General features: G+C 38.2%; 1 protein-coding gene across 1 annotated transcript; it reads right to left on the bottom strand.

Annotated features, from left to right (window-relative positions):
• Positions 1–400: 400 nt before the first annotated feature.
• Positions 401–17,480, bottom strand: LOC121906022 (protein NLRC3-like). Its single transcript, XM_042424670.1, has 14 exons — positions 17,404–17,480; positions 16,681–16,791; positions 16,487–16,537; positions 13,363–13,465; positions 13,074–13,181; positions 12,186–12,293; positions 11,075–11,182; positions 10,716–10,779; positions 8,010–8,238; positions 4,087–5,890; positions 3,821–3,994; positions 2,314–2,487; positions 1,873–1,919; positions 401–1,647 (listed from the first exon to the last, which is right to left on the bottom strand). The coding sequence occupies exons 4-14, from the start codon at positions 13,449–13,451 to the stop codon at positions 1,118–1,120; spliced, it is 3,435 nt and encodes a 1,144-aa protein (XP_042280604.1). The 5' UTR covers positions 13,452–13,465; positions 16,487–16,537; positions 16,681–16,791; positions 17,404–17,480; the 3' UTR covers positions 401–1,117.
• Positions 17,481–18,388: the final 908 nt, after the last annotated feature.

Raw genomic sequence — 18,388 nt, 5'->3', positions numbered from 1 at the left:
CAAATTGGGTTACACTGGGTCAAGCCTAGACCTTGAGGTCACACTGTAATTCTTAAGCAGGAAGGGGACATTTTCTCCTCTCCTTGAGACTCCAGCTGTCTGTGATGTATGTATCAGCATTGCCATGGTCACCAAGGTCGGAGGAGGCTTTCCTAGACAACACAGATAGGTGAATGCGTAGATTCTGACAGTCACCTGAAGTTCCTTGCAGTGTGACCTGAACTCACACAGGTAAACTGCAGTCCCTTGTTTAGAAACCAGTGAATCAATTAGACTAATTTTTTCATATTGTGGGCCGATCTGCTGAGGTTTTTTAAGTAAGTAAGTAAGCTTTCATTAATATAACACTTTTTAAAACACACAGTTACAAAGCACTTTACAGACACATACACATGCAAAATTGAAACAGATAGATTAATAAAATAGACAAACACAACAGTTAGAAATCAATCAAAATTAAATAAAACAGGACATGGGAACAAGAAGGGAGGTCTATAGAAAGGCTTGCCCATATAAATGGGTTTTGAGGCATTGTTTAAAACAGTCCAAGGATTTGGCAGATCTAACAGATTGTGGAAGGTCAGTTCAATGTTGGTTAATAACAGGTGAGAGCCTTCCAGCCTTCCTGTTCTCAGCTTCATGGATCTGGTGAAGCGTGGAGATTCTACCTTCCAACTGTGAAAACTTTGCAGAAAGACTGGTTTAGCTGACACAGCCAGATGGGGAGGTGAGTGGAGCCATAGATTATAGATGAGTTGAAGGAGATGAAGCTTGACACCGAGAATTGAAGACACTGTTGGCTAAGTCAGCCAGCTTGGTTAGCTAGCTTAAATACTGATGCTGAAGTAAAGAGATAAGTTTTTAGCTTTCTTTTAAAAGTATCTAGCAAGCTGGCTTCCCTGATATCTATCGCTAGTTTTTTCTATAGTTTTGGGGCATAACTGACAAAGGCTGCATCCCCGATTTTCTTTCGGCTGCTGCTGGAATCTCCAATAAACTGTATTTAGCATGATCTGGACAGGAAACAGCAGGCCTGGAGTGAGTTCACTTTGCAACAATAATAAAAAAGCCCACATTTTTTTAAATTATGGGCTTCAACAAAAAAGTCAGTGTGTTACTATGTCTCACACAAAGACAATGACGAGTTAAACGGTTCAGTCTTAACTCTGAAAGCAGGGTAGACCGGCTCAGTAAATGTGGTTTGGAAGGTGTGAAGGTGGATAAGCTTGTCAGAGGAGACACTGTAGAAGGACAGAGTGCCAGCAGGCCAGTCCAGGTACACTCCTACTCTTTTGGAGGGGGGGATACGGAGGAATGTTCTGATACTGTGCAGGCTGGAGTAACCTTCATCAGTGCAGCCCAGACTCCATGACTGACTGTTCTTTCCAAGACAGCAGTCATCACCTTCTCCTCTCCTCTTGATTCCTCTGTAAGTCACTGCTATATAAACATGTCCTTCCCACTCAACCTCCCAGTAACAGCGACCAGTCAGACCATCTGTACACAGAATCTGTTTCCAGTAGTCAAATCTCTCTGGATCATCAGGATATGACTGCTTCTCTCTCCCTATGGTCACCTTTCTGTTGTGGTCAGACAGTAGGAGTTTTCTGTGTGCTGTGTTTGGGTCCAGGGTGAGTTCATGGGCATCTGAGGGAGAGAATAAGACAAAATAAAGCTGCAGTTTCTTATCTGACTTTTTATCCATCCGTTAGCTATACTGCTTATCCTCTAGAGGGTAGCAAAGGGTTTAACCTTCTTGCTGTGAGGTGACAATGCGACAAAATACTGCACCACTTTGCAGTTTTAAATATCTTTATATTATTAAAATGATTTACTATTAATTATGAATGAATATTTCAAAAGCACACTTACACTTCCTCAGACCAGGCTTCATTGACTGTGATCCACGATGGTCCAACCTGGCGCAAAAACAAAGTCGGATCCACACTTTTTAATATCCTGGTTAATCAACATAATCCACAAACCTAACTGTGTTCATCTGAGCTACTTTGTACCTTGTACCAAAGTAGAAGAACTGTTTCTAGAAAGAAATTTTATGGATTCATTTTTTATGTGCATTTTTTCAAAAATGTGATTCCCCACAAGCAAAATTAACATATTTCAATTCTGACACAGATCTCTCATAACCTGGGCAAATATGAAATGCTTTCTACATAGCTAGATAGATACTACTAGATGCAAGTGGTAAACTGTTTTGATTTTGTAATTCAAAGGATATATATTTCTTATTTATTTGCTTATTTTGACCCCCTGACCTGAACAAATTCCACCTACACCTTTGTGTGTTCATACCTGAGAGTATCCAGTCTCCAGTTTGGATCCTCCAGTCCAGGAGACAACATCTTCTCTCCTGAGTCTCCTATATGATTGTAACTCAGATCCAGCTCCCTCAGATGGGAGGAGTTGGAGCTCAGAGCTGAGGCCAGGGATGCACAGCCTTTCTTTGTGATCAGGCAGCCAGACAGCCTACACCAACACACACAAAGTTTTTTTTTTCAAAAAGAGTATATTACTTGTTTCTGCATTTTTTTGAAAGCTTTACATATCATAATCATACATATCAGTGTATGAATAACCTCTTAGCTTACAACATAAAACAGTAGGACTTGAATGAATTTGTAAATTTCTCAGCGCAAGTACTTAAATTAGGATTAACTTGTGGTCCTTTGCTATTATTAGCAGCAAAATTATTGTTTTTGTAAAAAAATTAGCAGCACTGAAATGCGTCTTACAAAACAGGGCACACATAAGGAGATTTTCTTTTACAAATAATAGAGCTAAAAAGTGTCAGTAAAAACAGCAGCTACATGTTTGTGAGTTTTCTTACTGTTAAATAACAAACAGTGCTGCTAGTTAACCAGCTAACATTAGCCATAGGTTTAAAGCCTTTTCGTTAACGTTTTCTTGTTAAATATTGCTATTTAAGTCAATATAGTGTTTAAACATGTCATTAGTTATAGTTTTAGATAGCAATTGATCTGGCGGCTTGGTCATAAACATAGATGCCAAAGCAGATAATTACTGATAACTTAGTTTGGTGTGAACACTGAAGTCTCCCTCCACTCAAAAATGTGTTTTCTTCTTGTTCCTTCAGTTGGATGAGCTTCTCTGTGCAGAATGTTGTATGTGCAGAGTTTCACACTAGAAGGCTGTTTTCACATGAATCTGCTGATTAATGATTGTGCTCACTGAAAATCTGATTTTAAGGAACGGGCCTACGAGCATGATTTGTAACATCACAAATAATTTCGAAGCCAATTGTGGTCCAGTATTCAATATACAAGTATGGTGTGGAAACTTGAAACCTGCAGTGCACAAACACCGAGAATGGACTTTACAGTGAAGCAGGAGATATCTTTTGCCCAACAGTTAAACTTCTAAAATAAAATATATTTGCATATTTATGGGTTTTTAGAATTTTTAATGAGGGTGAAGGAGTAGATGTAATTTTGAGTATTTTAACAACATTAACAACTTTTGTTGTGGAAAAAACATATCAGACACAAATTGTTATTCAGAGTATTTTATAGATGTTTAATGCATGCATTGTGAAACTCTGCCACCTCAAAAAATTCACTGCATAACACCTTCTTATTACATATATTTCCAACCAATGTTTTTGGTTATTGCTATTTTCCCTACGGTACTTCTGTCATCTGAGTACAGCTGTTTACCACCATTGCCAGGAAACAAAAGTTACTGTTGGATTAGACAATTTATCTGTTGGGTTTTTTAGTATAATCCTCTCCTAAGCATGGATTTACATGGTCATCTGTTGAACAAACTCACAAATCCTGACCTGAGAGTTTCCAGTGTACAGTGCGGACTCTCCAGTCCACTGCAGAGCAGCTTCACTCCTGAATCCTGCAGGTCATTGTTACTGATATCCAGCTCTCTCAGACTAGAGGACTGGGAGCTGAGAACTGACGCCAGAGCTTCACAACTTCTCTCTGAGAGGTTACAGCAACTCAGCCTGAAGACACATTTGCAACAAAAAAAAGAAATTATAAGATTTGTTTTTCAATTTTAATGTATTAAATTCATGCAGTCATTTTTTTAACCTACAGAGCTTTACTGGAGGCTTTGACCACTGGCAGCAGCCTCAGAAGAACCTCCTCTGAAGCAGAGTATTTCTTCAGGTCAAACACGTCCAGATCGTCTTCTGATGACAGTAAGATGAAGACCAAAGCTGACCACTGAGCAGGAGACAGTTCATCTGTGGGGAGACTTCCTGAACTCAGGTGCTGTTGGATCTCCTCCACTAGAGAGTGATCCTTCAGCTCATTCAGACTGTGGAAGAGACTGATGCTTTTCTCGGGACAGGGATTCTCATTGATCTTCTTCTTGATGTACTGGATTGTGTCCTGATTGGTCTGTGGGCTGCTTCTTGTCTGTGTCAGCAGGCCTCGTAGGAGAGTCTGATTGGTCTGCAGTGAAAGACCCAGGAGGAAGCGCAGGAACAAGTCCAGGTGTCCATTTGGAGTCTTCAGGGTCTCGTCCACAGCACATTGGTAGAAACCTGATAGTCCAGGTTTGTTTCCAAACAGTTTAGACCACAGGGAGGTTGATTGTTCTTCTGCCAGTAGATTGACACCAGACTTCATGAATGTCAGATGGACATGAAGAGCAGCCAGGAACTCCTGAATACTCAGATGGATGAAGCAGAACACCTTGTCCTGGTACAGCCCTATCTCCTCTTGAAAGATTTGTGTGAAAACTCCTGAGTACACTGAGGCTGCTCTGATATTGATGCCACACTCTGTCAGGTCTGATTCATAGAAGATCAGATTGCCTTTCTGCAGCTGTTCAAAAGCTAGTTTTCCCAGAGACTCAATCATCTTTCTGGTCTCTGGAGTCCAGTGTGGATCTGTCTCAGCTCCTCCATCATACTTGATGTTCTTCAGTTTGGACTGAACCACCAGGAAGTGGATGTACATCTCAGTCAGGGTTTTGGGCAGCTGTCCTCCCTCTCTGCTTTTCAACACTTCCTCCAGAACCGTAGCAGTGATCCAGCAGAAGACTGGGATGTAGCACATGATGTGGAGGCTTCGTGATGTCTTTATGTGGGAGACGATGCTGCTGGCCTGCTCCCCATCTCTGAATCTCTTCCTGAAATACTGCTCCTTCTGTGGGTCAGTGAAACCTCTGACTTCTGTCACCAAGCCAACACACTCAGGAGGGATCTGATTGGCTGCTGCAGGTCGTGTGGTTATCCAGAGGCGAGCAGAGGGAAGCAGTTTCCCCCTGATGAGGTTTGTCAGCAGCACATCCACTGAAGTGGACTCTCTAACATCAGTCAGGATCTCATTGTTGTGGAAGTCCAGAGGAAGTCGACACTCATCTAGACCATCAAGGATGAACACAACCTGGAACTCTTCAAACCTGCAGATTCCTGCTTCTTTAGTTTCGGTAAAAAAGTGATGAACAAGTTCTACCAAGCTGTACTTTTTCTCTTTCAGCACATTCAGCTCTCTGAATGTGAATGGAAATGTGAACAGTATGTCCTGATTGGCTTTGTCTTCAGCCCAGTCCAGAGTGAACTTCTGTGTTAAGACTGTTTTTCCAATGCCAGCCACTCCTTTTGTTATCACTGTTCTGATTGGTTTATCTCTTCCTGGTGAGGCTTTAAAGATGTCTTCTTGCCTGATTGTTGTTTCTGGTCTGTCTGCTTTCCTTAATGCTGTTTCAATCTGTCTGACCTCATGTTCATCATTGACTTCTGCAGTCCCTCCCTCTGTGATGTAGAGCTCTGTGTAGATCTGATTCAGAAGGGTTGGGTTTCCTGCTTTGGCAATCCCCTCAAACACACACTGAAACTTCTCCTTCAGATTAGATTTGAGTTTATGTTGGCACACTGCAGCATGAGTTCCTAAATGAATAAATGACAAATATTGTATTGGATTATACTAGATTGTATGTGTACCCAAATAACTAATGTGTCAGTGCATGATTTAAAAACCCTTATAGTGGAGAGGTGAGTGGTGTAAATCATGTCTCTGGTTAAGGCACACTAGGCTGAAGTGGATATAGGATATAGAAAAACATTAATGCATAGTACTTTAATTACAATTATAATACTAATATAATAATGTATAAAATACTACTACTACTACTACTACTACTACTAATAATAATAATAATAATAATAATATACTTTTTGTCATAAATTGAAAAAAAAAAATCATATATCACATCAAATCATTGTGGCATGTGCAAAAGTTGGGGCACCCTAAGAGTTCTGAAGTCACACGTTCTATTTAAGGGTCTCTGACTTTAATCAGCTCGTTAGGCCTGAGCCATGCCAACAATTATAATTAGGAAATGTCTGCTGGTGCCAATTTCAAAGCTTACAAATACTCTGACTCTTCAAATCTTGTGTGAACACTCAGTAACCATGGGTTCCTCTAAGCAGCTGTGTAAGACAGAAAATATAAGTTATTGATGCCCACAACACAGGGGAAGACTACACGTAGCTAGTAGATAGCAAAGCATTGTCAGCTGAACTGTAATCAAGAGATGGCAGTTTAGGGGAACTGTGGAGGTCAAGATGAGATCTTGAAGATCTAGAAAACTCTTGGATAAAAAACTGCTTGTATGCTGTTCAGAAAGGCATATCAAAACCCCCATTTGACTGCAAAAAACCTGCAGGAAGATTTAGCTGACTCAGGGATGGTGGTGCACCGTTCCACTGTGCAGCGATGCTCGCACAAACAATACCTTCATGAAAGAGTCAGTAGAAGAAAACCTTATCTTTGTCCTCATCATAAAGTCCAACTTCAGAAGTATGCAACAAAACATCTACAGAAGCCTGATGCTTTCTGGAAACAAGTGCTGTGGACTGATGAAGTTAAAATACAACTCTTTGGCCACAATCAGCAAAGGTATGTTTGAAGAAAAAAGGAGCAGCATTTCATGAAAAGAACAGCTTGCAAACTGTTAAGCATGGGGGTGGATCTACCCCCACAGGAAACACTGTGCTGGTGAAGGGAAGAATGGATACCACTACATATCAGCAAAGTCTAGAAGCAAACATCACACTGTCTGTAAGAAAGCTGAAGCTGAAAAGAGGATGGCTTCTACAACAGGATAATGATCCTAACTATACCTCGAAATCCACCATGGACTACCTCAAGAGATGCAAGCTGAAGGTTTTGGAATGGCTTTCACTGTCCCCTGACTTGAACATAACTGAAAATCTGTGGGTATATCTTAAGAGCTGTGCATGCAAGACGGCCCAAGAATATTGCAGAACTATAAGTCTTTTGCAAGGAAGAATAGGAGAAATCCCAAAGACAAGAATTGAGCAAGCTGTCATATCTGCCACAGCGGGTGTTACTAAGTACTATGTAGGGTGGCAATCTTTTGGACATGCCACAATGATGTTTTTATTTTTATTTCTGTTCAATTTATGACATAAAAAGTATGTATGCATTAATGATTGCTGAAAGTATTGTGTTTTATGTTCCATAACCTAAAAAGGCTTAAATCTTTTCAATTAAAAAAATCACCAAAATATGTAATTTGTAAAGGGGTGCCCAAACTCTTGCATACAACCGTGTGGTCAAAAGTCAAAAACTCTGACTTTGAGATGTACAAACCTACTTCATCAAAGCAGGTAACAGATTTTTATGTTTAGTAATTAGATGTTTGTTTTTTGGGACAATGCAATGTGACACAATTGGTACTTGCTTAGAGTAATGATTCAGTTCAGAGTTTCATGTCTAGCCAAGTGTGGCAAAAACTCACATAACAAAGTCTATTTGAAAAATGGCCTTTTGCTCATTAAAACATAAATGTAATCCCACGACTTCTCCATTCTATTTATCTGCAAAGGGTAAACAGCTTCTGACAGTTTGTAGAAAAAAGGTAAAATATAGATAGTAACAAAAAGATCTGATGCAGGTGTTGCACATAAGACATGTAAATCTATTTTACCATCAATTTTACATTTTTTTCCCAAAATGCTTGATATATCAAAAGCCTCTTACTGCTTTGCAGACAGTCAGCCATCTTCTCCTGCTTCAATCTCCTCAGGAACTGCAGTGTGATCTTCAGAAATGCCTCTCTGCTGCTCCTCCTCTGCTCTTCCTCCTCACTGTGCACCACGTCTTCATCCTCCTTTTTCCTCTCTAAGCATTCTGGGTAATCTGGACTCAGAACTTTCTGGCACCTCTTTAGCTCGTCCTTTACAAAAGTGATGATGTTCCGCTCCAGAAGCTAGAGCAGGGCAATATTCACTTAGTTACTAATTCTAAGTTCAAGAATGAATTTTGATGATTAAGAGTCACTTAACTATCAATTTCATAAACTTAACTCTCATTTTAATCTAATACAACTAGTTATCTGCTCCATCTGTCAAAGACCAAAAGCCCACTAGTATAAAAACTGCAAATTGGTATCAGTTTCATCAGGCAGGGGCAAACAGTTGAACAGTCTGTATCCAAAGAGAAAAAAAAAATCCCCTTCCAACTAGGGCTGCAGCAGCATCCCGGTTTCGCGATATACAATGGTATGAAAATTGACAGTTATCATACCCTGTACATTTGCTTATTACCGGTTCTGTAAAAAGAAAAAAATGCAACCAAACAGAGAATCTCACCTACGCATGCCCATTTCCTCCCCTCCTTGACTACCTGTCAGACTCGGCAACTGGCGCCACACACACACACATGCAGTAAAGAAAATGGCAGAAAAAAGCAAGACTGATGCCTCCGATCTCCATCCCCCCAGAGAAAAGTTGAAATCAGCAGCGTGGGAATATTTTGGATATCGCAAAAACAAACATGGGGTTGTCCTCAAGGATGGATACCAAATTTGTAAAAAATGTGCATACAAAGTGGCTTACAAAGGAGGGAGCACTTTCCTCCGTGCAGATCAAAGTAAGTGTCCTGTTTATAACTTTAATCCTTAATGAAAAAACATGGTAACATTTGAATGTCAATCATAAAATGTGCTGTTGAAATAATTTTCCACCCCTGGCTACATCTGCGTTGTCTGTCCATTTGGTAACCTATGACTTTCAAACAGACACACACTGACCCTGATCTGACTCCATAAAGAAACACACAAACTTTCCTGGCTTGGGGGGCTGACATAAGAGAGTGTGTGTGAGAGTTAAAGTTACAGACAGGATCAGTCTGGCTGTGCTGTCGTGCAAATACAGTAAATTGGCAATCATTTTGATAATTGTTTAGAGTTCTTGTGACAGCATTTCTCACTATTTTCAAAACTTTTTACAAAGCAACCAATCGATTAATGGAGAAAATAATCAGCAGATTAATCCATAATGAAAATTATCATTAGTTGCAGTTGGATACAAAATAGTTCAAAAGAGCTCCACCTCAACCAACTACAACAGTAAAATCCTGCTTTTACATTAATGCATGAGTAATATAATCTAATGATATTATATATATTAGTATAATAGTCACAGAGGACAATTTTCTGCATTGAGTACTTTCACTTTTAATACTTTAAGTACATTTCTGTAATAATACTTACATACTTTTACTACATTTTCAATGCAGAACTTTTATTTGTAACAGGGTACTTTTACAGTGTGGTATCAGGACTTCTACCTAAGTAAAAAATGTGAATACTTGTCACTATTCATATCTCTATTACATTATCATTATTATTGTTATTATTGTTGTTATTATGCTTCTCTGTGTCTCTCCCCCCTCTCCCCCTCCCTCCTTCTTTCTCTGTCAACCCAACCAGTCAACCCAGATGGCCGCCCACCTAGAGTCCAGCTCTGCTCGAGGTTTCTTCCTGTTAAAGGGGAGTTTTTCCTTACCGCTGTCAACAAGTGCTGCTCATGGGGGAAATGTTGGGTCTCTGTAAATTTAAGAGTACGGTCTTGACCTGCTCTATGTGAAAAGTGCCCTGAGATAACTTTTGTTATGATTTGGCGCTATATAAATAAATTTGAATTGAATTGATCTGAATTGAATACTTCTTCCATCACTGGTGCAAACATGCAAACCACATTTTGCTTTACACATACTAACAATGTTTCAAGTTTCAACTATAATAAAGTGTTTGTTCAACCAAACAAAAAACTTCTGTTTTCAATACTTTAAGGATCATTGTAACTGATGATAATAATAATAATAATAATAATAATAATAATAATAATAATAATAATAATAATAATAATAATAATAATAATAATTGTGCAATAGTATATTGCACATATTGCATATTGCATATTCCATTATACTGTGAAACCGTGATAATTTCTGAGACGGTTATCATATCGTGAAACTCTCATACCGTTGCAACCCTACTTCCAACAGCTTCAACAGTATCTTATTTACATGTTGTATCTTCTTAGGTATCAAACTAACAAGACAGACACATCCAAACTGTTGTAAGGTATAGCTCCAATGTGCAAACTAACTGCTCGTTGAAGTCTAGTTTCATATTTCTTCCTGTGTTGAATACATAAGATATAATGTGTCTATAAGGAGCTTTGGAGCTGTTGTAGGGCATCTTTGATGGAGCTAGGCTAGTTGTTTCCCTTTTCTTCTAGTCTGTGCTAAGCTTAAGCAAATTCATCCTAGAGTTAATTCTGTACTGAACACACAGAAATTAAGTGTAATTGTTTTGTATTTTCCTAAATATCAAAATATTATGGAAAAATATGTGTGGCTGTTGTAGTTAGTAGAATGTGTGTCTGTTAAGTTACATACCATAAATATGGAGTCCAGGTGTGTTTGATGACCAGTGGAGACCTCTGATGTCTCCAGAGGACCTCTGTGGAGAAAACTTGATCTGTCAGTCATATATAGAGAAATGTGTTTTTAATGTGTAACAGAACAACGTAGGTGGATCCATACAGTAACTTGCTCTGTTGTGGGAAAATCAACATAAAATAATGGACAAGTTGGCTCCTTCTACACTGGATTTCACTATTTTTCCAAATGGATGGAGAGTTAAAAACTTTAGTTTGACACAGAGCTGTACTGTAATGATGGAACAGTGGTGCTTGGACCCCTGATAACAGCTCAACAACAATATTAACATTTGCAGTAACATTATGTTGACTTACTTTGTATCAGGACCATGTTCTTTAAAAACAGCAACAGGCTCCATAGACCAGCTGCTCTTCATGGACACACCGCTTGGTGCAGGAGAGTCTGGTCTCTGCTGCTCCATCCTGATGCATTAACAAAACAAAGGATGTTGAAAGATTCCCTGAAAATATAAAAATACTCTGCTTGGATAAATAATTTGTACATGTGTCTTTGTGTTTTTTTCCCAGAAAAAGTTCAATTCACTAGTTGAAAATTCTCAAAATTTGAATTGAATTGTGAACTGGAGGCTTCAAGTCTCCACATCACTCATTCACATTCTCATTCTGGACCCGGATTGGCTCCAAACTAGTTGTGATGTCACACATCATGCTCGTAGGTACACGTGTTAAATTGAGATTTACGGTGAGAACAGAGAAACTTTCCTCCTTCAGCAGATGAATGTGAAAACAAACATTGAACATACATCATTCAGCACAGAGAAGAGAACAACATCCAACTGAAGGAACAAGAAGAAAAACATGTTTTTGAGAGGAGGGAGACTTTAAAGCCCAATTGTATCAAAGACATGTTGGCATGTTATAGCTAAGAAAGGAAATGTGTTATTAAAAACAGCGACAACGGAATAATAACAAATTAATATTTCTGCTTAGATTTATTTGTGTGCCTGATGTTGTGTTGTCCTGCATGCAACTTTTTAGGGTCACCATTGCAAAAGAGGTTTCTGACCTCATTGGGACTTACCTGGTTAAATACCTGGTTGAATAGAGACATAAAAATAAACAGGTGTGCCTGTTTCTGTGCTCTGGTATTGTGCATGCTGACTCACTGGTACACTTAAATCATTCATTTTGACCAGATACTCAAAGGTTCAAATCTGAGAACCAGATTGATAGCCTGGTTGAGTAATGCAAAAATAACTTTTTCCTATTCCTAAAAAAGCAAAGCTACAGAGCCCCAAAGGGGTCATGTGGAAGAAAAAAAGTGACATGGAAATTCTTATGAACAGATTAATAAGGCAAGAGAACGGGTTATTAAAGCGCGCACACAGATTGGCAAATTGCGCATGTGTGACAGCTGAAAAATTTGTTTAATATTATCATTTGCAGTAACATTATGTTGACTTACTTTGTATCAGGACCATGTTCTTTAAAAACAGCAACAGGCTCCATAGACCAGCTGCTCTTCATGGAAACACAGCTTGGTGCAGGAGAGTCTGGTCTCTGCTGCTCCATCCTGACATAAACAATGCATTAACAAAACAAAGGATTTTAAAGATCCCTCAAAATATAAATGCTTGGATTAATAATTTGTCTGTGTCTTTTTTGTCTTTTCCAAGAAAAAGTTCAATTCACCAGTAAAAAATTCTCAAAATTATATCTTCTCCTTGTCTGTCATATGATCCAGAATCTATGAATATGTAAATATTTTTATTTCTGAAGTTTAACTGATGGAAACCAGATGTCTCCTCCTTCACTGTAAAGTTCATTCTCAATGTTTGTGAACTGGAGGCTTCAAGTCTCCACATCACACTTGTGTAAGGTCATACTGGACCAGGATTGGCTCCAAACTGGTTGTGATGTCACACATCATGCTCGTAGGTACATGTGTTAAACTGAGATTTAAGGTGAACTCAGAGAAACTTTCCTCCTTCAGCGGATGAATGTGAAAACAAACTCTAAACATACATCATTCAGCACAGAGAAGAGAACAACATCCAACTGAAGGAACAAGAAGGAAATCATGTTTTTGAGTGGAGACTTTAAACCTCAGTTGTATCAAAGACATGCTACTCACAGCTTCAAATCTGAGAACCAGAATGATAGCCTGGTTGAGTAATGCAAAAATAACTTTTTCCTTTTCCTAAAAAAGCAATGAATGAAATTCTTATGAACAGATTAATGAGGCAAGAGAACGGATTGTTAAAGCGTGCACACAGATTGGCAAATTGTGCACATTTGACAGCTGAGAAATTTGTTTAATATTATCATTTGCAGTAACATTATGTTGACTTACTCTGTATCAGGACCATGTTCTTTAAAAACAGCAACAGGCTCCATAGACCAGCTGCTCTTCATGGACACACCGCTTGGTGCAGGAGAGTCTGGTCTCTGCTGCTCCTCCCTAGTAGTTCATTAACAGAGGGAGGAACATTTAAACCTCAATAAGAAAGATTTTGAACAGGTTGTAAGTTTGAATACCCTAACCACAAGGATCAAATTTTGAAGAGTTTTCTGATCAATAATGGTGCAGTGATTTTACAGCTGAGCTCTGACATGGCAACAGTTAGAGATCCTCATCTTACCTCTCTGGTTCGGTCTTGCTGTCATGTTCTTCAGACAGACTGGTGTTAGAGGATGTGACTCCCTCCTCCTTCTCCTCAGGCTCACTCATTGTAAAATGTAAACCTTTAAACAAACACACCCAACACACAACTGTGTTAGCAGGACTGGAATCATTGCAACAAAACTGACTGTTAGTCCTGAGCTGAACCTCAGTAGTTTGCTGGGAATCAAACAGGTTTTACAGCCTTGTTCATTTGTTTTCCAAGGATTAAAGGCCTTTACACACTGGACGCGATTTTTTCGTGCGATTAATTCGCACGTCAATATATTTTTTCGAACTGTTGTTTGTGTCATGAGTACTTTCACACAGAACGCAAATATTATGAGGTGAAAAAACGACGTGATTTTTTTTGGACCCAGGTCGATTTTTCTGACTTAAACACTTTGACTCAAACAGCGAGTAAAAGCATCAATAAATCACAAAGTGTAATCTGCACAGACAGCTGTTACTTGCGAAGGCCCATGTGGGGTGTTGAGTATCCTGCTGTATGTGTTTTGAACTTATTTACCGTATCTACATTGATTGATCAGCTCCAGGTCTGTCTGTGAGCACTGAAGGCAGACAGGTAGGTTCACTCACTACGTTGGGCGGAGAAATAAAGCCAGTGAATCAATACATTGATGTATCATGTATCATATGCATCATCACCATGTATTTATAAATACAAACACTGTGGATTTCTTCCCGTGGAGCGGACATGCAAACTGTAGGCAGTTTGTCCTCTCAGCTTCCCAAGAGCTGCAGCTGACAGGTGGCTGCTTCTGTGGACATGAGACGCTGAACGCAGGTCGGAGATCATCATCATCACTGGACACTGACCGCGACGAACAAAGAACAAAGTACCTGAAAATTGTTTTGTTGTTGTTGTTGGTCTGTTACATTTACGATTTGAACAGTTTCCTGTTGTGTTCTCGGTTTTTTTGTTTTTTTTTTAACTAAAATTAATCATTTTATAACTACGTTTTGATAGATTAGTTAAAATAGATAGATTAGTTAAGAGATATTTTGTTGTTTAAGTTTTAAATATAATTTTATATATAGTTTTTGTTCAGTTTTATATAGTACAATTTATATAGAATATTTATATTGTATAATAGTAGTTTATATAGTTAAGAAGTTATAAATGAAACATATTCTATTTAATCATGTTCAATAACGTTTTCTCATTGTCTGTTCAAAATGTTGGCCCGGTGTTTTGTTAATGACACGTTGCATGTTGTTAGATTGTGACATGAAAGGTAACAGAACCAAACAGCTAAGTAAGGATGGGAGAACATAATCCAGCCCGCTCCCTGTTGTTACTATGTACTTATGGGGTAACTAGTCTGTACCTGCAGAGTAAGGACCGCTCCTTGTTGTTACCATGTACTTATAGGGTAAGTAGTCTGTACTTACAGAGTAAGGACTGGGAGAACAGCACATATGTTGTGGTTTATGTGTAATTAAAGAATAAAATCATTTTTCATAACTTCCTGCATACCTTATTATTGTGTAATTAAAGATATACTATGTATATTATTACATTGCTGTATTGTTATTTTTTCATCCTCGGATTACAATACAAGCCTTTCATAGCTGTGCACTGGAGAGAGGTAAGATTCCCTGTTATGAGCTGCTGCAGTGCTGGACCAACATGGCTGCTAGGAGCTAATTTTCAAAAGTATAGACCCATTTCTCGACTTGTTCTATTGAAATTTATACAGTGAAGTAGAAGACATAAGCATAATAAATCTCTTGGGTGTGGGTGAAGCTTGCCTGTCAAACACACATGCATAAAAAAATGATTGTCATGACTGCCATGAGCAAAAGCATTTGATTTTAGTACACATATACACATGTAACGTACTGATTCATACGAGGAAGTTACACCATAAGTTCCGGGAAGTTACATGGTAAGTGATGGGAAGTTACACCGTAAAACGCGGGCTGTATCATAAAGTGTTTCCAAAAATGTTTATAGCCTGCTGTTATTTTGCATGTGCTCTGTGTACTATAATGCAGCTAAATAAATAAGTGCTGACAAAATGCAAGTCGACTCAGAGGCCTCTCAACTGATGATTTGAATAATTGACATTTAGGGGGCGTCCCATTTTACACTTTGGGATTGGTTGAAATATTTTATTTAGAGCTGCAACTATTACTTGATTAATTGATTAGTCAGTTGACAGAAAAATAATCATCAACTATTTTGATAATCAATTAAATGCTAAAAGTCATTTTAAAAGCAATTAAAATGTAAAACACTCCCCAGTTCCAGCTTGTTATTTTTGCTATTAGTCGTATGTGATCAGAAATTCAATATCTTTGGATTTTGGACTGTTTGGTGAACAAAATAGGTAATTTGACACAAATCGTCAAGAAGCATTAAAACCTTGCAATTATATAGTACATTATTTTTTACTCCTCCACGAAAGCTTCCAACGAAAACAACTTGTAAATCAGTGCGGATAGTTCAGTTCAGTTCAGCTCAGTTCAGATTTTATTAAAGACACAGTTGTCCACAATTAGATTTTGGATAACGGACCGACTACAAACATTTAGTTATCTTCATGGGGATGTCAGTGGCGAAGTCTTTTTCTCTGGGATTTGTGTTGGGTGAAATAGGGTGATATTTTGGACCTGATCTGACTAGTCATGGTATGATCTGGCCCCTATCGGGCTCTCACTGATTCGTCCGGGTCCGTCCATGTTTGCTGGGTAGTTGCTGCCCTAAGATTATGATTACTGATGCATAAAAGCATTTAAATGCTCTTGATGGTTGAGCTGAAATTGACTTTAATTATTTCAATATAATCAATAACGATTACTATAATCAGTTTATGACAAATTTTATAAACTGATAATAGAGTTTGTTTACAAAATGAAACTACAGCTGTCAAAAAATGCAGTGGAGTCATATGAACAATATTTCCATGTAAATGTAGTAAAGTAGATAAGTGAAAGTACCTTGATATTTTATGTAAATGTGCATCCACTGCTGATTATTAGTTTTACAGACCTCATTTGTCTCCCCAGTCGCAAAATATTGTCAATAAAAAACACAATTTATTCAGATTTCACTCAAAACAATCAGGAAAATGTACCTGGTGGTGACTTTACATCCACATCAAGTGACAGAGATGTTTCCCTTTAATCTAGAAAAGAAAACGGTTATTCATATAAGTCACATGACACTGTAATTTCACCTTCATAACTGCACTATCAACAAAAACTCTGCAAGCCAGCAAACCATGATCATGTCACAGGGAAGTCACATTTAATGTGATTCAGCTCTTACAGTAGATGGAGCTCCAGTGAATTGAAGACCGTGTGACCAGCAGGAAGTCTTCTTCCTCTTCCTGTTATTATCACAGCAGCTGCCATCCTACTGGTTGCTTTACTGCCATCCCTGGGGTGAAATGTATTTATTCATTCATTCTCTGTAGCTCTGTCATCTTTTCCTCTCACATATTTCCTTCGTGTCATAACTACTATTACCACAAAGGTCTCAGTCTTTCGGTGCTGTTAAAATGACCAATCAGCAATACATTTACTGTATTTTACATAAAATTTAGAGGTAACAGTTCTTTACTTGAGAATTTACATTTTATGCTACTTATACCTCTACTCGACTACAGTTCAGATGTAAATATTATTATTTTTTTTTTTTTTTTTTTTACAATTTATTAATTTATGCTGCTCCTTTGCTCCTTTTATTCTCTTGTGTTTTATTAATCTGTTATTCATACCATGTCTGTGTCCCCTGGTTTTAAGTTGTATGTTGTTTTGTAATATTGTTTAATAAAGCCTGGAAGAGAAATAAAACTAACCCAGTTAACTGTTGAACGAAAAAAACCCGACATCCGTGTTTAAGGCCACGCCACAGCAATTGGCTACGCTTTTGTTTTTAATTACCTTTTAATATAAGGTATATCGTATAAGTAATAAGATAGGTAACAGACACGGTACATAAGACCGAAACATTAACGTATGAAACACTGTTAAATATTTGGTATATTACCTTTTCTCTGCTCATGTTGTTTGACCGAATGGAGGAAAAGAAAATAAGGGAGAGCAGTAGCTGTAACAACGAAATTAAAACAAGGAACTGGGCGTGTGAAGCAACCAAACAAGGCGGTGCGACGGTTAGAGAGGATCGTGTGAGCAGCCTGGTCGCCAGAATAAAACATTGGCACTGTACGTTTCTGCAAATCACAGAAACGTTGAATATCTACGTTTCAACACGTGAGTTAGGCTACATATCATATCAACATTTCAACAAAACGTATCACATCAACATTTCTACAAAACGTAGCATATTAACATTTCAACAATACGTATCATATGAAAATGTCAACAAAACGTATTATATCAACCTCTCCAAAATACGTATCATATCAACATTTCTAAAGTGACGTAGTTCACATTTGATCTATATGAGATGTTCTTTCCTATATAGAAGGAGGAGGGGCAGGTGGATGGTTAGTAAGTCAGGACATTTGCAGCCGTTTTTCTGGCGAGACAACCGGCTTTTTTAGTGAGACATCGGCCGTTTTTATTTTATTTTTTATTTTTATTTTAACCCAAACCATGATCTTTCCCCTAACCCTAACCAAGTGGTCTTTGTGCCTAAACCTAACCAGACCTGAACCACAGCGTTGTCACACCATAAAACATCATTATTCAACGGGTAGAAATGTTAATATGCTACATTTGTAGAAATGTTGATATGATACGTAATACACGTGTTGAAACGTATATATTCAACGGTTCTGTGGTTTGCAGAAACGTTCAATGTCAACGTTTTCTTCTGGCGACTGGCGCCCCTCAAACTGCCAAAAAAGATCGTATGATCAATCAAAAGCTCAAAACTACACAAAAGTAAACTGAGATTCTTTCCAGCCAGTTTCTTCTGCTACACTTTTAGAGTTTTGTGTCACCTGTAACCACAAGCTTAGACTTGGGCATGGACAGTAGAGACATAATAATTACATAATAATACACTT

The sequence above is a fragment of the Thunnus maccoyii genome, chromosome 10 (assembly GCF_910596095.1).
Source record: "Thunnus maccoyii chromosome 10, fThuMac1.1, whole genome shotgun sequence".
In the NCBI taxonomy this organism is placed as follows: domain Eukaryota; kingdom Metazoa; phylum Chordata; class Actinopteri; order Scombriformes; family Scombridae; genus Thunnus; species Thunnus maccoyii.
Note: the sequence above shows the minus strand (reverse complement) of the source record. Positions and strands in the feature narration are given on the sequence as shown.

What these genes read in the sequence shown, in the direction of transcription:
- LOC121906022 (XM_042424670.1), bottom strand. Translation starts at nt 13,451, where the DNA reads ATGAGTGAGCCTGAGGAGAAGGAGGAGGGAGTCACATCCTCTAACACC. An exon ending in AAAGCCTCCAGTAAAGCTCT is followed by an intron (nt 3,995 to 4,086) that starts GTAGGTTAAAAA and finishes ATGTGTCTTCAG; the next exon opens with GCTGAGTTGCTGTAACCTCT. An exon ending in TGGAGACTGGATACTCTCAG is followed by an intron (nt 1,920 to 2,313) that starts GTATGAACACAC and finishes TTTTTGCGCCAG; the next exon opens with GTTGGACCATCGTGGATCAC.